The sequence below is a fragment of the Numida meleagris genome, chromosome 5 (assembly GCF_002078875.1).
Source record: "Numida meleagris isolate 19003 breed g44 Domestic line chromosome 5, NumMel1.0, whole genome shotgun sequence".
Taxonomy (NCBI): domain Eukaryota; kingdom Metazoa; phylum Chordata; class Aves; order Galliformes; family Numididae; genus Numida; species Numida meleagris.
The window spans coordinates 57,464,988-57,485,451 of NC_034413.1; the positions used below are offsets into that span (position 1 = coordinate 57,464,988).

The 20,464-nt window shown below is 51.4% G+C and overlaps 1 protein-coding gene across 1 annotated transcript; it reads left to right on the forward strand.

Annotated features, from left to right (window-relative positions):
• On the forward strand, positions 707-18,407 carry IGFBP5 (insulin like growth factor binding protein 5). Its single transcript, XM_021398619.1, has 4 exons — positions 707-2,014; positions 17,244-17,470; positions 17,613-17,732; positions 18,078-18,407. The coding sequence occupies exons 1-4, from the start codon at positions 1,684-1,686 to the stop codon at positions 18,207-18,209; spliced, it is 810 nt and encodes a 269-aa protein (XP_021254294.1). The 5' UTR covers positions 707-1,683; the 3' UTR covers positions 18,210-18,407.

The following is a 20,464-nucleotide window of genomic DNA, read 5'->3' on the forward strand; positions in this document are numbered from 1 at the left end:
GGGGGTGTGGGGGGCACAGCCTGTACACCCGCCCTGCGTTTTTACCCCTCGCTCAGGACTGGGGAGGCAGGAGGGGAGAGCTGGGCATGCTGCACTCATGGAGTAGGAGCAGAGTGGGTGAGAGCAGCTCCCTGGCACACATCCAGCCATCTTCCCTGCCACGCTCACCTTAAGAGCTGAGGAGTGCATAGGGTCCCCCCCCCCTTTTCTGAGGGTCCCAGGCAGGGCACAGGGGTCCCTGTCTCACCAGCAAGGCTGCGATCAGTCTCACCAGCAAGCTCTGCAAATGCAACATCCCCCTACCTCCCTAAACTCACAGCTCTCTCACCCAGACGCCCTGCAACCCAACTGCAACCATTTTTCTCCTTTTATATATCCATATATATATTTAAATATATATATATATTTAAAACCGTGCAGATCCCAACTATTTTTTCCCCCAGCCTCTCCCCTCCCCATCCTCGCCTTCCCCTTCCCCCTCCTCCTCCCCTTGTCTCTCCTCATAATATTATCCTTGATCACTGCCCGGGGTTTGAAGCCCAGAAGTCAGAAGCTGCGCACCCCACCCCCACCGGCTCGAGTGTGCACTGATAGGGCCCTGGCTGCTGGCACCCAGTCAAGCTGAGGTGTCATTGGGATCTCAAATTGCAGCTAGGGGCTGGCAGGCAGCCAGGGGCAGTCTATTTAAAAGACAGCCTGTTCTGCAGTATTCAGTCTCTTTAGAAACTTCTCCAGGGGAAAAGTGTTGGGAGATCTACAAAGTGGATTTTTTTTTTCCTTTTTCTTTTTTTTTTTCTTCCCTCCTTCTCCCCGTTTTTTACCGCTCCTCTGCAGACTTTCCAACCAAACACTCCAATTTTGCAGAAAACTTTTTTCCTTTTTTTTTTTCCTTTTTTTTTTTTTTTCCATTTTGGGGGGCTTTTTCTCTTTCTCCACCTTTTTTTTTTTTTTTTTTTTTTTTTTCAAACCTTGGAAGAGGAAAGCGAGAGGGTTGAACAGAGCCGATCGAAACACCACTTTGCTTCATACCACGCTTCCCAGCAGCTCGCTGCGTCGGGAGAGACTTCTCCTCCTCCTGCAGAAGAAGGGGGAGGGAAGGGGAGCTTTGCATCCCCTCTTCCTTCTCCTGCGCTTTTCTTTTTTTTTTTCCCCCCCTTGATTTCTTTGATGCCATAAGAGCAGGACGCTGGGTTTCAAGGAACTTTGCTCCCTTCCCAACCTGCCTCCTCCCATCCCTTTGGGTGCGTGTGTGCGTGTGTGTGTGTGCGGTCCCATCCCACTCCCCAACCCCTGCAACCTGTAGGCTGCAGCTCCCCGTGCAACCTTCTCTCCCTTTCCCTCCTCCTTCCCTCCCTTTCTCTTTCTGCGCTCCCGCGGATCGCCGTGCAATTCCCCATTTCCAGGCGAAAAAAGAAAGAAAAAGACCCAAAGCAAACCTAGACCCTCTCCCACAGCCAAAAGAAAAGCGGGAGGCTCTCGCACCTCGAGAATAACCCTCAGCCTGGGGTGCCCGAAAGCAGGGGCTGCGCTTTCAGCACCTTTTCTTCTTTAAATTCTCCAATTTTCTTTTTTTTTTTTCCCCCCCCCCCCCCTCCCGGAGGGGCCAAGCGGGAAGCAAACGCTCCCCGCCCCCGCCGGCGGCAGCCCCGCGCCCCGTCCCGCAGCATCCATCCCCCCGCCGCGATGCTGCTGCGGCTCCTGGTGCTGCTGGGCGCCTGCCCGGGGCTCTCGCGGTGCCTGGGTTCCTTCGTTCAGTGCGAACCGTGCGACGGCAAAGCTCTGTCGCTGTGCCCTCCGCCGCCGCTGGGCTGCGAGCTGGTGAAGGAGCCGGGCTGCGGCTGCTGCCTCACCTGCGCCCTGCCCGCCGGGCAGCCCTGCGGCGTCTACACCGAGCGCTGCGCCCGAGGGCTCCGCTGCCTGCCCCGCCAGGGCGAGGAGAAGCCGCTGCACGCCCTGCTCCACGGCACCGCCGTCTGCCTCAGCGAGAAGAGCTACCGCGAGCAAGCCAAGGCCGGTGAGTGCCCCGCGGCCGAACCGCCGCTCCCCTCCGCGCCCATCCTCCCGCTGCCCCCCTCCCCTCCATCCCCGCCTGCTTTTCCCTCTTCCGGGAGCGCTTCCGCACCCTCCCGCTTTGCTTTTCCGTCCTCCCGGCTGCTCCCTTTCCAGCTTTCTGCTTGCTTTTCCACTCCCTCCCTCCGCTTGCTCTTCCCTGCCCCCGCCGGCCGCTTTCCCATCCTTCCGGCTGCATTTTTCAGCGTTCCAGGTGCTTTTCCGTGCCCCCAGCTCGCTTTTCCACCTTTCCAGCTGTTTGCCGTCGTTCTGCCCTCTTTCCATCCCCAGCTGCTCTTCCTTTCCCCTCTCCCCACCGTGTTCTTTCTGGTCGCTCTTCCATCCCCCTCCACCACCACCACCACCAACTGCTTTGCCATCCTTCCAGCCGCTTTGCCATCTTTCCACCCCACTTCTCCCTCTCTTTCTCACATCCCTTGGCAGCTCTTGCATCCTTCGAGCTATTTCCCCATCCCTTCCTCTCCCCAATCCTCCATCAGCTGCCTTCCCAAGCCCCCAGTTGCTTTTCCAGCTTTCCAGTTGCTCTCCACCACTACCACTTCCCCTAGCTGCTTTGGCATCCCCCTGCTGCTTTACCACTTTCCCAGCTACTTTCCCATCATTCCGGCTGCTCTTCGACCCCCCCAGCTCTTGTTCCATCCCCTCAGCTGCCCTTCCGTGCCTTTGTGCCACTTTTCCCGTCCTTCCCATCCATGCCCTGGCTGAATCTCCTGTTGCATCATCCCACATCCCCCCCGTCCATTGCCTCCGGGTTCACCCATCCCCAAGAGAGTTTTCTTCCCCCATTTTCCAGCTGCATCCTTTCCACCTCTCCTTCATCCCCATCCTTGCCCTCTTCCTGACCCCCCTTCTCTCCACCTTGCTCTGGGGCTCTGCAGCTTGAGTGCCAGAGGATCCTTCTGGGCAAGGCACCCCTTGCATCCCCCAAATTCTCCAGCTTTGGCGCTCAGCCTCCCTCTTTCCCCTTGCTGCAGCCTGCTCCTGGTTGCCTGCTGCTGGACATCTTTGTTGGGCAAAGGGCTTTAGCTCTGGGAGGTGAAAAGAGCAGGTGCATTAGGAACGGGGAATCCAAATGCAAAAACGAATGTCAGTGTAGCTAACAGCCAGAAAGAACACATTAAAAGCAAGTATGAAGGCTGGCGTGGTAGCACTAGCGCAAAGCCAAGCTGAAATGCTTGCACCTTGCACGTGACAAAAGCACAAACGCAAGTGCTGCTTCACATGTGTGCTCACTGCACTCCCGTTGCTGTGACTGCTTCAGGGTTGGTTCCCCCCACGCAACACTTCTGTGTTTCTGCCATGGCATACAGGGGGGCAGGGAGGTGTTCAAGGGACCCAGGAAGCTACTTGGCAAAAAAAAAAAAAAAACAGAACCAAGCCCCCCACTTCTTCTTGGTCCAGGAAAAAGTCATTTCTGCTTGTTAGCAAGCTCCTGCTTGTACCAGCACAATGGGAGTCCGCTTCTCCTTTCCAGCACCTAATAAATCTCAATGTGTTTAGTATTTTTTCCTTATTGCTACTTGTGCTGTTATGCGCCATCCTTCAGAGCAAACACAATTTCTGTGTGTGTGTATATACACCGACATATCACCTTCCCCGCTCCAAATGACAAAAAGTGTCCGTCCTCCCCTTAAAACTGACCAGAAACAGCAAAGCTGAGCTCGGCCTTCTGCAAGGGATCTGGATGGAGCAAGAGCCACGGGGCATATGGGGCGCGGAGTGGGAAGCCAGGAGCACAGGAGGCAGTGCAGAACCCGGTCCCGGGTGAGCTATGCAGAGCATCCCGCAGCATGTCACCCGCCGTGTTTATTTACCTCGGCTGAATGTCCAGGAGGCGGGCAGCATGCTTGGGACAGTGAACCCTGCAGTGAGAGCGGAGCTGAGCCTTGCACCCATAGCCAGGGTGCCCCGTGCAGTCTGAAGCACCCAACAATGCTTTGTCTTTTGGCTTCTTGCATGAATCTCCTTTTGTTGCACCTGCCCAAGGAGTCTGGTCCTTTAGCAGGTGCTCTGCACGCAAAGTATGCCTGGTCCCCTGGTAACATCACTGCTTTTGGTTAGCTTGGGGTGGGAGCACCTTTGGAAGGAGGGCAGTAGAACAGAGGATGCAGGTTTGTTGCAAAACCGCTGCTGACACCATCTGAGCTTTCAGTCTGTACTCCCCAAGTGTACATTTCAGAGGGTTTTGGTTGAACCCCACTGGGGGAGGCTTTGCAGGAGGCAGAGCGGCAGGTTTCTCCCCAGCTTTGCCAAAAATAAAAAATAAAAAAAATAAAAAATAAATCAGGAATTCCTGAGGATGGGAGAAGGAAAAAACTCTCTTGGCATTCGGCTGGTAGCGTGTGAGAACAAAGTATATTTTCATAGGCGTGTTCCTAAGCAACGGGGCAAGGAAAGAAATGAAGTTTGACTTGAACTCTCCGGCCTCTGCCAGTTTGGCCAGCAGTGCAGGGCTGTGTGCTGGGGGAGCTGGCTGGGTCCTCCGATCTATCGGTGACCAAAATTGGCCCTGAGCTGTGAACCACTGAAAAAGAATCAGCACTCTGCAAAATGAACTACGGGACAGTGGCAAGGACAAGATCTAACTGCATTTCTATCTATTTGTGCGCCCGCGCTGGCTGAGCTGAAAATCACAGATGCTTTCCTCCTTATAGCCGAGGTGGAGGCGCAAGGAGAACAGTGCAGGAGCACAGGGCTGGAGGCCGGGCTTGGCTCTGCTGCTGAGCAGATGTTTTGCGTGGGGACAGGATGCTCCTGGGCACTGTGCCTCAGTTTCCTCTTCTGTGAGCTGGGCACAGCGGTGCTGAGAAACGCTATGCAGGATGTGCTGCTGGCTGGCGAATGGGTCGGAAATGAAAGCAAATGTAGGATTAAAGGGCTTTGGTAATGCTTGTTTTAAGTAGGCTGATGTGTAGGTAGTGACGGGATGGTCCCTGTAGTCCTGGCTGGCACAGCAGCCAGACACTGTCCTTTACCGAAAGCCAAACACCGCTGCTGCGCTGTAATTGACGTTCCTGGTAAAAAGAAAAAAAAAGAAAAAAGAAAAAAAAAAAGAAAAACCATGAATGAGCTTCATTTATGGCACAAGCTTCAGGATTCTGGGTTTGCTCTGTTTGGTTTAGGTTTTGTTTGAAACTCACCGCGTCTTTCCATTCCGCTGCCCTGTGCTCCCGCCAGACTTCCTCCTGCTGACACAGCAAGGTCAGGCCGAGCGCCGGGAGCACGGGGCACCAAGCGCAGCCTGCCGCCCCGAACGGGCTGGTGGAAAAACAAAGGTTGTCAAATATTTCCTTCTCCGCCGCTGTTCCTTCTCTTTCTAGAAAGCAAGCGAGACTTGGCAAGTTTCCCCACGAAACCGTGAGCCAATGATAACCAGGAGGGGAAGGGAGGGGGGGGGGGTTGCAGAATTAGCGCTAAGAAAATTGTCTTTGCTGCGTCAGCTGGAAGCAGGAGGAGGAGGAGGGCTGCAGAGCCCAGGTTTCCTGCAGCTCACATTGGGTGCAGTCACTCATCCAGCCCAACACGTTCCCCACCCTGCTTCTCTTCCCTCTCCCTTGGCTTGGTGATGCAGGATGTGGACAGAGGGTTTTGGGGTGGGCAGCAGCTATGGGATTGGGGTGCAGTGCCAAGCACAGGGTCCTTTGTGCAAAGCAGCTTCCGAGCTGTCAAGGCAAAAGCTACACAACAGGCCTGCAAAGCCTTCTGTCCAAAACAGGAAAAACCCCATTTTTCTTCTCATCTGAAGTTTCAACAACAATAGCAATATATTTAAAAAAAAAAAAAAAGGTGAAATCCTTCAGGTGCCAGCAAGAAAGCTGGGTTTCTGTGGTATGCATGTCTGGGGGTGGGAGCGGTGGGGTGGTTCAAACAGGAAAGGAGGGGCCTTGGCTGGAGAGACTTTTCGGCAGCCTGGTTTCTAAGGAAGGAGCAAGAATATTAAGTAGCTGATCCAAACGAAATTCCTGCCTGGTGCCAGCAAAGTTCACCGGAGCAGAGACGTGGCTCTGTGCGTGCGTGCGTGCGCGAGTGATGGAGCAACTCCAAGCTCCCGCGCACGGCTGTCAGCCTGGACCGGCTCCCAGGGAGCCCGCCCGGAGCTGTACCACTGCCTGCAGTGCTGGGGCTGGCCTTACATGGGAGCCGCCGCAGCTAGGAGGGATGCTGGAGGCAGGCAGTGTGCCTCCTGCCGTCAGTGCTCGCGTACCAGCATCCCGTGCCCGGCACACGTTTGGCACACGCATGTCAGTACAGCAGGGAGGAGGAGAGGCAGTGAGTCGGCTGTGCTTGCATGCAGAGCACGGTGCTCTGCTTCCTCCTAACGTCCGCTGCGAGCTCTGCTCACTGCACTTAACTGAGTGGCTCTGCGCCAAGTTGTTATGGCAGTGGTGCTTCCCAGTGCTCCTCACCCAAACTGGGAAGCCCAGCAGCACAGGACAAGTTGCTGAGAAGTGCTGTAACTTGTTTTTCACCTGCACTAACTCAGGGCAGATAAAATGGCCCATGGCATGGCAAATCTTGCCTGTATTTTTTCCCAGGCACTTAGTAGTGCAAATTCAAGGTCAGACATAAATGAAAGGGGAATTCGGTTTGAGTACACCTGCCCCTCAACGTGGGCTGCCGAGCAGCAGAGTTATTATGCGCAGGGAAGATACGCATGTGAACATACACACACATGTACCCATGTTCACACACCCACACACGCCTGCACAAACATTTAATGGGCGCAAACACACACGCAGCATTTTTGTCTCTGGGGGCAGAATGGCTTTCTGGAAGCACGCATAGATCTCTCTTACGTGGTTCTGCTTAATGACTAGAACATGGGTGTTTGGCCATAAAGATCAGATACTGACACATAGAGCAGCCAACTCCTTCCTCCCACCGAGGACTGAGAGATGAGATGCAGCAGGTGAGCATATCAACAGGAGGTAAGGGGAGATAAAGGCAAGATAGTTCTCCGTGCCAGCTGCATGGATCTGTGCTCACATGCCGTGTTTGGATGTGGGCTGTATTTTCTGGAGGGACTAAGTCTGTGTTAAGTACTCTGACAGCCTGAGTAACCAGAGATACCCCAGTGAAGGTGTGGACAGGCTGTGGCTTGCTGAGGGCTGTCCATCCACCTTCTGTCTGGCTGTCCATCCATCTACTGCCCCATGCCAGGGCTGGAGGACACGTGCAGGGGGATGGATGTGGTACCTGGTGCTGGGAGTCCGCAAGCTTCTCTTTGCCAGCATAGTAACTTGTGGCCTTTGGGAAACTGGGAAACAAGACCTGAATTAGGAAAAGATGGCAAGTTTGGTGAGATGTGGCAAGCTGAGGACAGGAGAAATAACCTCCAGTGTCGAGGAGGAGGAAGAAGCAGGACCTGAAGATAGGGTGCATGTGGAGGTCAGGGATGATCCAGAGAGTTTGGCCTGGGTGAACACCCTGGCAGCCTGTATAATAATGACATAGTAAGGAGGCTTTTTACAGGTAAAAAAAAAAAAAGATTGGTATAATCTGTTTGTCCTCAGGACAGGTGTAGCAAAAAGCACAAGGATGCTCTGCTGCAAGGAGGAGAGGGCAACCTCCAACGTTGCGTGTCCCCAGGGCTATGTGCTCGAGGCCAGAAGACCGCAGAGCAGCTGTGCTCATGCTCCCAGGCCCCAGGGATGCCACTGCAGATAGCCAGGCACAGGTCACACTGTGTGTCAGCCTGTCTGGGAAAGGTCACATCACATCTGATGATGAAGGAGTGAAATCCCCTGTCCTCTCCCCACTGCTCCCCCACCGAACACTCTCTTTCTATTCCTTCAGCTGTGTAGCCAAGGCAACTCTCAGCAAGATGTTGTTTTTGAAGTGGCTCTTTGATGGTGGTGATCTAAGGGGACCCCTTAGTGTTTATGTCAATCCACCTGCTCACAGTTAATCCTAGCAGGAGCCAGCATAATGTGTTTGCAGAAATTTGGGACTCTTGGTGGTTTGATGTGGGCAAGTTTGCTCTCAAGGAAGCCATTTCTCAGCATGTTCTGGTGGATCTGCTGTCTGCTTAGGGTGTTTCCAGGACAAGTGTGCAAACTGCCCATCAGTCCATGTCACATAGCCACTAGCTTCTGGTTGGAGGGCCACACATGCCTCGAGCTACATCTGCAGTGAGATCCAAGCTCCACTGGCTGCACATCATTCCCAAGCAAGGCTTGATCCTGAAAGATTCTGTGTGCCTTTTTCCCGTGACTGAGACCCAGAGCAACATAGGCACATAATCCCCTCTGTGGGAGCCAGCTACCTCAGTCCTCAAAAGACTGAAGAGGAAAACCCAGAAATGCTGTTGTAGGATTGGAAAGCATTTAAAAGATGCCTGCCTTGAGGGCTGTTATTGCAGAGTTTGGTTTGTTTGCTTGTTGGATGGACACAGCTGGTTCACTGATGGAGATAATTGTTATGTTGATGGAGATAGCTTGTCTGGTTGCTATTTAAGGGGGAGAAGGTAATCCTGACAGATACTTAAAGAAATGATCCTCCAGCTAAACGAGAAGGAATGTATCTTAAAGGTAACATTGGGGGCAAAGTTGACCGATAGTTTTTTTTTTTTTCTTTTTGTAGAAAACCAGTATAAATATTTTCTTTTTCCAAATTCAGGTGGCAGTTGCCCTCCAAAGATAATTGAATCAACAGACCCTTTCATTATTCTTGCCTAAGAAATTAGATGTTATGCATTGAACTAATGATGAAACCCCAGTAATTAAGCCAGTGAATGGTGATGGAACCTGGCTTTCACTTTTTAATTTAAAAGAGATGCAGGAAAAGTGGAAAAAAAAAAAAAGTTTTATTAGGAAATCTCATTACCATGTAGCAATCACAGTAGACGTACATGTGGCTGTAACTTTCTCTTTCATTTGTGGCTCCCACTTTCCTGAAGAAATAGCAGAAGGGGGAATTTTTACTGCATCATTTCATAGCCATTTCAGTATTCAGTTCTTTTATTTTATAACTGCAAGGGAGGCTTGAAGTTGTGGGAAAAAAAACAGCAAAGTGCAACGGGGAATTAGTTCTGGAAAGACTCAAGACCTGTTAGAGTGATCTGAGTTTCAGACCCCAAAATGGAGTCCTGTATACTTTGCTCCATCGAGGAAATCTTGATGGCTTTTAACATTGAAAAGCATCCTTACATACTGATGGACCAAAAGAAATCAGATGGTTTATACCACGATACAGTGCAGGAAGGGAGAAGGCAAGGAGGGACAAGAGCAGCAGTTCAGATCAGGCTTGAGCAAGTTTCTTCTTAGCAACTTTGTCAAACTTCTGGTACTGTTTTGTGGTACTACGTAGGTGAATCGAGAGATGAAATAATGGTGAGGCCTACCCAGCCCGGCTTTCTGACAGAAGGAGCCACTGAGGAAGCAGAAGGGAGGCCTGAGGGCAGAGGTGGAAATCTCATCACTCAAGCTTATAAAAGTCAGGTCGGACAGTACATGTGCATGTGACGATGTGTCATCTGGTGCTGACACAGAGATGAGCAATGAATGATCTCACAGATCTTTTCCATCTGGTTTAAGGCAGAGCTGTGAAAGCCAGGCTGAAGGCCTAGAAACTCATCCAGGCTCAGCGGGAGGTTGCAGTCATAGCTGCACGTGTGAAATATTTCTGGGGTTTGACCAGTTCTCATTCAGCACCTGAAGCAGGTGCATCTCCAGATTCCACCTAACACACCTTCACCTCCTTTTAGAGGGAGGCAAAAGGCTTGGCTTTCTCTTCCTTATGAAGTAAGGAGGTGTGAAGGGTTGGAAGAGAACCCCAACAGCAGCCAACAGCAGTTGCTTTTCGGGTCATCTCAGCTGGTAGCCAGATGAGCAGTTCAGTGCCTTTTGTTTTCATTCAGAAGATGTGAAAGCACTTTTGTTTTCCATGAAGGGATTTCCTTTCCTTTTGTCACAGCTAAGCCTCTTGGAGAAACTGTCAGTAAACAATTGAATGATGTTTGTCAGGAGCTTCTCCAGATTTTCCTCACTTTTACCATTAGTTACTCAGTCAGTCATGCAGTCTTCTTTCCTGAGTTTTCCTTCTTCACTCTTTTCTGCTCTTAGTTCCTTGGCAGCGTGGTATCTTTTTCGATGCCTTTATTGCAACCAGTGGAATCCGCCACTAGGGTGGATTTGTTGGAAAGCATACAAGACTAAGAAAGACTCAGTGATTTCATCCTTTCCAGGAAGAAAAAGTATGTCTTGGTCACTATGGTATTGCGAGATGATTTATTTAGATTTCTCTGGATTATCCTTCAATTTATCTCTCAGCTTCTTCTGCAGCTTCAGCATATGGAATGGGAAACATCTGCAGACTCCAGATGATGTGAAGGAAATATGTTTTATCTTCCTATCATCAGTGCATCAGCTACAGGAGCTTTTTGATGTAAATCTGATCCTGAAATACTTCCTTCCTCTCCACCTGCCAGTTCAGTTCCCTGGCAGATAACTTTGTTCAGGAAATGTGCCTGCGATTTTCAGGATGGTGCACATCATCATCACTTAATTGAGATGAATGGATGTTTGTTCATTTTTTCAGAAGAGACTAGAAAGTTTCCTAGCTCATTTACTTGTTGAGTATTTTAGGTTCCACCTTTCCAGAAAAGATTGGACTGCCACTGTTAACCGCAAATCTGGTCACACTGTCTGTTGACCACAAGACCTCACCCCAGCTTTGTGTGCCTTGTATACACATTGCAAAATCTCTAGCCAGTGTTGAGAACTGACCTCAGATTTGAGAGCTCTCTGGAGAGAAAGAGCCAAATCAAAGACACCACCTCTTGGTGATCCCCAGTCATTGCTTCTGCATCCCAGGTCAGAAACTGCCCAACTCACCAGTTGATATACCCAAGTCTGGCTTTTCCAGCACAGCGTGGATGCTTGGAGCCTGCTGAACTAACAGCTAGCAACACGTAGGGAAGGAAATGTTGTCATGGAGCTACCCATATCTAAGCCTACTTTTCTACTTGCTCTGGAGAGCTGCTCCCAGAGAGTTCTTCTTTGTGGCTGCAGCAAGGAAAGGCAGCTCAGGGAAGTATCATTTGGCACACAGCTGCACTGATCCTCCTGTATGCTTCTAGCTGCCACAGCTTTACCTCTCCCACCTCCTTGGCATTTGCTGGCACTGCAGAGAACTAGTGCTGACCCGGAGATCCGTTCCTACAGATAGGCCCTGTGCTTCCATAGAAGACCTAAATATGAGCTGGTTCCCTTGAGAGCTCCTTCCCACATACTGAGCTGCATTTCTCCTCCATCCGGCTTAGTGTGAGGACACCAAGGTCATCAGGACAATGATCTCCCTTTCCCATGAATCCTATGTGAACCTGGGGGCAACCAAGCACCTGATATTCACGCTCTGCAGGTGAGCCCTGGCTGATGCAGCAGAATCTGCATCCACAGGTTTCTACTGAGACATTAATCTCCTGAGAAAAGAGCTGGTCTTCCAGGCTATTTCAGCAAAGCCCAAGCAATACCTTGAGGGAAAAAAGCCCCAGCGTAGTACATCCCTTTGCCATCTGTCTCCAAGGCTCTTCAGGTATTCCTGAGCATTCCTGCTGGGTCTCAGCTTAATAAAATGAGATAAGTTTTAACCGAGGGTTGAGTACTTCCAGCAGTCTGGCTGCTTTTCCATCACCTCCCTGAGCTTGGTCCCACCAAGCCATAGACTTCTCTTAAATATTGTCTCTGCGGTGCAAGAATGTGAGGTTCTAGAGACATTCTCCATGCTGTCATAGGGATTTAAGGCACCAAGGTACCCCAGAACTCTTTTCCAAAAGCATCTGTGGTTTTTGGGCTGTGGTCTATGGACTATTTAGACTCTGCTCCTGTATCCTTAGCAGGGGACTGGGCATGGTGGAGCAGAATGGATTTTTTTTTGTGGGCACTTCACAGTGTTCTGACTACTAAAGACTTCCTTGCATCAGTCTGCGTGTCACAAAGGTAATTTGCTTATTTTGGCAGATCTTCGGCGAATTCCCAGTGAAGGAAATAGAGTCTAAGTTTTCTTAACGGTGCACCTGTGTATGTAAGACAGTTTGGCACAGCCTCCCATGAGAGCTGCATCACAAGTTGCAGATAGACCCATACTGAAGAGGTGATGGGATTTAGCTTTCTTAACTTCAACTTAAGTGATACCACTGTAGGCACAGAAGGAGATACTGGGGCCTCCGGAAATGTGGTGTTCCACCCTAAAATCAGCACCTTAGCCAAATGATGGGGCTGGTTACAGTTTGGAGAGTGCAGTATCCCACAGTGACCTAGACATGATGCTTAGCCATCCAAAAGCCTCGGTGTCAGGTCTCTTGTAAATGCCTGTTGCACATTTTGCAGACTCAGAGGAGGTGAGATGGCAATCGGCAGAGGTTGTCCACTCCAAGCCAGGCTGCTGTTTTCCAGCCCTTCTCAGTGTGTGGTGCCTCCTCCCAGTCTCTCATCGCCTTCAAGCATCACCAGCATGCTCCCACACCGACCCACCACTGAATCCCCACAAAAGCACAAAAGTTCATCAAAAGTCCAAGGCACATTGCAGCTGGCTCTCCTGCAGCCAACGCCCCGGGCTAGTGGAGGGACTGGCTGCAGCCTGCATCTGTGGCCCTGACTGCTCCTCCTCCTCGGCTGGATGGCCGCCACGGCCGCCTGAGATCACTGCCTGACTTCACCGGGCGGTGGTCCATGGCAGTGACCCCAGCCCTGGGCATCTTGCCGGAGCCGGCTCTGTGCTCATCCAGGCAGGGCTGGGGGTCATTCATCGCCATGCTGTGAGTTGTGCCTGCTGTGGGAATGTAAGCGAGCTTTTCTTCATTAGGGCGGTGAATGGGCTGGTCCCCATGGCCTCTTGGGAGCTCAGGAATGCTTTTGCTCATTTGTGCTCTCTGGCTGCCAAAGGGCGCAAGATGAGCTGACCCTCCTGCTCTGCATCCCATCCCTGTCTGCCCATTGGGAATGCCAGCACTGTCCCGGTATGCTAAAGGAGGGATTTTTACTTTCCTCTTATGGTAACAGATGCAAGTGTAGGCTGGGGAGGAACTTACCTGTCCATCCCAGGTTTTAGTGTGTGTCAGGAGTGAGGACAAATAGGGGAAATGCACAAGAATTCCTGCAGAATTCCCAGAATTCCTGCGTAAAACCCAATCTAAAGAAAAATAGGTACATCTTTTACATGACCTGCAAGTGTTGATGCTGCTCTCAGGGGCAGCACCAATGTTCCTCCTCTTCCAGCCACAAGCAGCCAAGGGAAGCTGCCCTATGCTGCCCAGCCAGAAGCAGCAGCAGAAAGGATGAGGAGGATGGAGAAATGCTGTCGTTCCCATGCTGAAGTTTAACTAAGATCCCTGTTATGTCTTTTTTTAGCACCTTCCTGCTTAAATGGTGTGTTATGTTAGTGCTCGTGCTGTAAATAGTAATAATCATGATAGTAATCAAGTAGGCTGTTGAGCAAGATCGCAGACAGTGGTCGTGCCTGTAGTTCTTAGGCGCACATGGTTTTTTTTCCAGTTTTTGAACAGGACAGCAAGTTCCCTAGCAGTGGCCTGTGAATGTAATGAGCACAGATCATTAGCAGCAGCAGTCAATAGGTACTTTTCCTACCTTCCTGCCAGAAACCAATGGAAATTTGTTACGAAAATTCAAGCCTCCCAGTCATTTGGAAAACACTTCCTGCTCAGCTCTGCACTGCGAACGGGCAGGGAGACAGCATTCTCACTCACCTCCGTGCACACGCACATGCTGTGTGGGCTTCACATGTGTCTAAAACCTCTGGAGCACAAGTGGCGGGGCTGGTCTGGGGCCAGGTATGACGAGGAGCACAGGCTGTTCCAGGCGGTGACTGTCGAGGACAGCAGAAGGAATTTGTGGCTTCCATGTGACCAGTATTTTGCTGCTCTGTGTCCCGTTTACACTGGAAGGGTGGAAATAGTTCCTGGAGGGAAGGACTGCTAGAGAACCTGGCCAGCCCTGATGCTAAGCCTTCAGCCACTAGGCAGGGGACAGCCCACGCTCAGCTAAGGGTACCTTGTGCCTCCCAGGGCTGATGGGAACCTGCACCAATTAGGACATCAGCAACACAGCACTTCTGCTGACCTGACTCACGCTGGAGCCTTGCAGGCTGGTCTCCAGCTGCTCTCTGCTCTTTCTTTGGTTCCTCCATGGGCACCATAGCACCAGGACCAGAAACAAAGTCGTGAGGTGGCTCTGAGTTGAGTTCAGTCTCCTGCCTCGGCCATAGGATCACCATTCCCTTGAGATGGCTGCAGCCAGAGTCCCACCTCCAGGCTAGCCAGTATCCTCAGCAATGTCAGTCTTCAGTGAGGCTGTCAAGCCTGGGACATCTGCTGAGAAGTGACGTCCTCGCAAGCAGTGTGGAAAAGGGATGGCAGTGGTGAGACTCAGCCACCCACCCACCCACCTCCTGCTGCCTGCTGAGCTGAGACTAGGGAGATGTAGCATACCCTGCCTCTACATACAGCCTGCCTGCAACCCAACCACCAGGTTGGCAAAGTGGATGGGAGTTGGCTCTGGCTGTAGGCAGGAAGGGGCAGTGCATCAGGCCAGATGGTGACAGTGAGGGAGGAGAAACTCCTCCTTCCTGAATCTCAGATGGATGCAATTAGAGCTCTTTTGGAGAAACTGGGTGTTCCTCCCTCCAGCGTCTCCTTGGGAGCAGACACGCGGTGGTGTCAATGCTGCCTGCCGTGCGCCTGCCCTGGGTGGCAGGTGGTGGCTGAGGAACGAGCCAGTGGGTGAGGATGGGCTGGTGGGTGATTCTTTGGAGATGCTGACATGCTCCCAGTGGCATGGGGTGGCTGCAGGTCGATGCAGATCAGATGGCTGAGGGGCAAGGGAGGGACTGGGGGTAGCCAATGCTGCCCCAACTCTGCTGATCCCCTCGTGCTGACACAATGAAGGTCTCTCACCATCTGCCCAGAGCTTGTCAGGAGTTTGTATGTCAGAGACCTCTGCCCTTCAGTTTGTCAAAATTGGCTTGTTAGTATCCAATTAGGGAACAGATGGACAGGTGCATGAGCTTCAGCCTTGTTGTTGGAGGAAATCAGGTTAAAAATCACCAGAGACAGAGAAAAGGGATCTTTGGAGTTCTCACTGGGAGATAAAGACCTAAACCAGGCACTGTTGCTTCCTCCATGGCTGTCTGTGCATGCCAAGGGAGTCGAAAGGGGTCTGTTCCAGATGCTTCTTCTGCTCTGCAGGAAGAGGTGGTCTCAGGTGGGAGCTGGGCAGCTTTCAGTGCTCACCAGTCCTTGTCTCCCTCTGCAGAGCACCGAGCTCCTTTCCTTCTCATCTGCCCTTGCCAAAAGGGCTCCACATTAGCCCCTGGCTCCCAGCCCACTCTGGCTTTCTGGCAGCTTGCAGGAAGCAAAGGAACAAGGTGTTTGCAGAAGCTCAAGTTGCTGACCATATGAGCGGACACATGCTACTGCAAACACCCAGTGCACCATGAATCCTGGGGACTGGACACTCTGTGCTGTTTCTCTGAATCCTCGCTGCTGTGTCCTGTTTGTTTGTTATTTCAGGCTGTCCAGGTAACTGTGCCTCTCTTATTTGTTACTGCACAGGTAATGAGCTGCAACCTGTCATGTAATTGTAGGGTTGCCTTCTACCATAGGGCAGCCCAGGGAGATGCCCTAGCAGTTAGTGCCAGGGGGACTCCAGGGACAGAGGTGGCATTGTGTGTCATTGCTGTGGGAGGACTTGTTTGCTTAGGGTGTCTCATGGCTCCTTTCAGACCTTGGATTGCAGCAGCATCTTGTGGCAAATTGTGCATTTCGGCTACACTCTGTACATTCCCAATGTCATCAATCTTTTCCCTATCTCCTGTCCATCATCCCCTTATAATAGAGGAGTGATTTTGAAATTCTGCAACAAGGCAAAAATATGGGCACATGAATGTCATGGGGCAAATTGGCAAGAGGATCCTGTCCTGGAGATACGTGTGAGTCCCAGGGATGATGGATGGGGTCATTTGTGTTGCTTTGAGTAGTTAGGAGGGTGCTGAGTCTGGTATGCTGATCAACCTCCGTTCTTGTGGAAGAAGGAAAAAGGAGGCTGCCTTAATAAATAAGTGTCCATGGAAAACTTACCAGTTTTGGAAAGTGGGAGCCCAGTGACCAGCCTGTCCCCACCTCCAGGGCCACCCCCTGTGCAGCCTGGTAGGGCAGCCATCTGAGGGGACACTCCTGTCTACCTTGTTGTTTCAGCTCCTTTAGTGCCTGTCATCCTGCTGCAGTGGCTTCCCCCATGCCTGCCTGCTGGCCCCAGCACAAACCTGGCAGCATCAGCACTGGTCCCCTGGGAACCAAGGGCTGGGAGACCAGCAGCCTCAGGAGTTTTAAACCGTATTCAGATTTAGTCCAGATATAGCCCTTTTTCACTCTGGTGGCTGTACTAAAGGTCACAAGTCAGCTAAGTTTAGACTGTCATCAGCTCTCTCCTATATATATCCGTGTAGGGCTCCTGACTGCATCCATCCAGCACAGGTCATGCTGAGGCGATGTGAGGGGGTGCACGGGGCCATGGGCAGAGCCTAAGTGTGCTCCTCTCTTGCCCTTGGTATCATCAGTGGCAGCTATGGTCAGGCGGCATTACTTTGCATTACTCCGCATTACCTCTGGCTTTACCTGTGTGGCTGCTGGCTGAGGACTCTGGTCAAGTGTCTTCAGCATCAATACCAATGTGTCTGTCCAGCAGTGTGGCAGCTTTGTTAATTGATAGTCCTTGACTTTGGAGTCATCTCATCTTTGAGCGTCCCTGGCTTTTGTTCTTGCATCTGCAAGGCTGAGATGTGAGTTTATCACTTAATCCTCCTGTCATTGCTAAAGAAGGGCTTCTCCCACACATTTTGTGGCCCCTCTGGTTTTTTCTGGATGAGGGATAACCATCCAGATAACCAGTCCTTCTCTACTGAAACACTGCAAACAATGGTATGTAGGATCCCATTCTAGACCCCCAGCTCCTCCATGCCCAGAAGATACTTTCCTGACCTGAGCTTGGGATCACACAAAATACACACCAAGTCCCAAACATTAGGATAAAATCTCAGCTGTAGGAAGGAGCTGGAGAAAGTCTTTCAGGAAGGGCATCCTTGGGCAAGCCCAAGGACTGGGCAAGTTAATCCTTGTCAGCTGCTGGACACCTGACAGTTCTGAATCCCTTTCCTTCCAGAACGGGAATCCCGTGAGCATGAGGAGCCGACCACATCGGAGATGACGGAGGAGACCTACCCGCCCAAGGCCTACCGGCCCAAGCACGGCCGCCTCTCTGACCTCAAAGCTGAGGCCCTGAAGAAGGACCGCCGGAAGAAGCTGACTCTGGCCAAGTTTGTGGGCATGGCAGAGAACACAGCACATCCCCGCGTTGTCATCCCCGAGCTCCGGCAAGAGTTTGAGCTGGTGGGTGCTGCCCACTTCGCCCCATGGAATGGGGGACTGTGGGAGGGCTTTGTGCCCCTGGCAGGGGGTACCGGTAGGAGGGACCAGGGGACATTTGCAGCTCAAGGCTTCCTGCCTAACATACCCCACTCCTCCCTCGCAGGGCCCTTGCCGCAGGCACATGGAGGCCTCCCTGCAGGAGCTGAAGAGCAGCCAGAGGATGGTCCCCCGTGCTGTGCACCTCCCCAACTGCGACCGAAAGGGATTCTACAAGAGGAAGCAGGTAAGAGCCCCGCAGAGGCAGGGATGCTCCCAACACAGGGAGGCTTTATTCTGCTACCACCCCAGATGGAGAGAATGGAGGTTTCTCCTTCACTGGGCTAGTGGGGAGACTGCTGTAAGCCTCTCCAGGCATGGTTGGGGGGGGGTGGCCTTGGTGGCTCAGGGCATGGTCCAGCCTGAGTCTAGCATCCTGCAGGAGCTGGTGGGGTAGAAGGAAGTGGAGAGCTCCAGGCTGGGAGATGGAGGTGATGAAATAAAAGAGGCAAAGCTCAAGGCCTCAGTCCTAGCACAAAGGTGCAGTGGAGGATGGTGGCAAGCTCCTCATCCCTTGTATGTCTCTCCCCAGTGCAAGCCCTCCCGGGGCCGGAAGCGTGGACTGTGTTGGTGTGTGGACAAATATGGCATGAAGCTGCCGGGGACTGACTACCTGAGCGGAGACCTGCAGTGTCACGCATTTGACAGCAGCAATGTGGAGTGAAGTCGCATCCCCTCCCTCTGCCCCATCACCACCCACCCAGGCTCCCTCCCACCCTCCCCTCCGCACCTCCCTGCGCCCCAGGACTCCGATTCCTTTCATCTCATGTAAGAAGAATAAAAGAGAGGAAAAGAAAAAAGAGAAAGAGGAACAGAAAAAAAAGATAAATAAGGGACAAGGAAAAGGAGAAAGGAAAAGAAAAAAAGAGAAGTAAAGAAAGGAAAAGTAAAAAAGAAAAATCCACAAGGAAAAAAAAGGAAAGGAAAGGAAAGGAAAGGAAAGGAAAGGAAAGGAAAGAAAAGAAAAGAAAAGAAAAGAAAAGAAAAGAAAAGAAAAGAAAAGAAAAGAAAAGAAAAGAAAAGAAAAGAAAAGAAAAGAAAAGAAANAGAAAAGAAAAGAAAAGAAAAGAAAAGAAAAGAAAAGAAAAGAAAAGAAAAGAAAAGAAAAGAAAAGAAAAGAAAAGAAAAGAAAAGAAAAGAAAAGAGGGAAAAGAGAAAGGAAAAGAGAAAGGAAAAAGTAAAAAGAAAGGAAAGAAGAAAAGAGAAATACAAACCCTGAAGAGACTGAGGACTCGGAATCTACAGCAGTGTCTTGACAACAAGGACTCAGCAAGGAAAGGACAGAGCCAGAGACAAGCCAGCTTCAGGTGCTCCGCCGTCCCGCAACTCTCCCTGCACTGCCTGCGCACCCCTGCCACCGAGCAGAGCCCATGCTGATGTAGAAAGCTCTCTGAGTTGGTGATTTTCTAGTAGGGGTTGCGGCGGGGTTAATTTTTCATTTTTTTAATTTTGATTTTTCATTAGCTAGTCATTTTCCAAAGGGTCTGGAGAGAAAACCTTGCAGCCTTCAGCGTCTCCCCTCCTTGCTCCATTCCTCTGGAGTTCCTTCCCTGTATCACTGGGATGCATTCAAGTCAATCTTATCTCCGTCCCAAATGACCACCCCGATCCAAGCAGATTTGGACCATGCTGGGAGGAAGACGAGGAGGAGGAAGAGGAGGAGGAGGATTCACTGCGCACCTGGAGATGAGCTGGGGAGGGACACAAAGCTTCTGCAACGGCATGAATACTCCCCACAGTATTCGTGAACATCAAAAAGAAACAATCCAGAAGGGGGACGTACCCTTCTCAATGCAGCTCCTCTTGACTTGGGAGGTCAGAAATCTGAGTTTTGGACAAGTGAGACTCTGAACATCACCCATGTGGGTGTGGATGCGTCTGTGGTGTGCATGCGTGTGCACAGATGTGACTTCTCCTCCTTGCCTGGAAACCTGCAATTTGAGGGCTTCACTGTAAGCAGGGGGAGAGCTGCCAGACTGAGCAGGGAAGAGAGTTACAGAGGTGTTCCATCTGAATCAGCTCCATACATGCTCCATCACTCCCCAGAGTGAAGCAGGCATATATTGGGACAGGAGGACTGGGGACAAAACCCTTCACCACCCTTACTGACATGGCAAAGACCAACTATGGAGATTTTTATTTTTTTTTCACAGCCAAAAAAGAATAGTTTGCTCCAGGGGGAAAAAAAGACTTTGTTTTGTCTTGGGTTTTTGTTAAGGCTGGATTATAGCCTTTCCCAGGGGTAGGAAAACACCAGTCTCCATCTTTCGCATTGAGGACACTGCTGACATCTGCCACAGCTGACTCCCTCCGCCAGCTCCCCAACCTGCAGTGAGCTCTGCGACAGGTCCTCAGGACGTTTAACCCAGGACCCAAATCCTCATTCAGCAACAGCAGCCACCGCAATGCAGAGACCCACTGCCTCGGGTACGCTTGGACAGCCATCAGCTGCCTTCCTGACTATTTCGTTGGGTTTTTTATTTTCCATGTTGGATTTTGGGACTCAATTCCCCATGACAAGGGTCTCTGTGATGGCTGTGCTGTGAGGATATCCTGCAGTAAAGAGAAGGAGTCACGGGGTCTGGGCATAACGGCCCTGGCACACGAACATGTACCTGGAGCCATCTGAAGGATGCATCTGATCTTGATGCAGCCAGTGCATCCCCCAGTGCTGGTCTGAGCCTCCTGGGGCTGGACATGGAAGAAGAGGGGGTTCCCAGCATCAGTGGTGCCAGGATGAGGGGGACTGGGTGCTGAGGAGCTCTGTTGGAGGCTTCTCTCCGTCACTGGCTCAGTGCCCTTATCGTGGTGTTCCATGGGATGGGATCAACCCCATGGGCACCCCGCAAGGATGCTTGTCTCAATGGAGAGCAGGACTGGATGGACCCCAGATTTTGCCAATAGACTTCCATGGAGTCC

What these genes read in the sequence shown, in the direction of transcription:
- IGFBP5 (XM_021398619.1), top strand. Translation starts at nt 1,684, where the DNA reads ATGCTGCTGCGGCTCCTGGTGCTGCTGGGCGCCTGCCCGGGGCTCTCG. An exon ending in CCGCGAGCAAGCCAAGGCCG is followed by an intron (nt 2,015 to 17,243) that starts GTGAGTGCCCCG and finishes CTTTCCTTCCAG; the next exon opens with AACGGGAATCCCGTGAGCAT. An exon ending in TCCGGCAAGAGTTTGAGCTG is followed by an intron (nt 17,471 to 17,612) that starts GTGGGTGCTGCC and finishes CCTCCCTCGCAG; the next exon opens with GGCCCTTGCCGCAGGCACAT.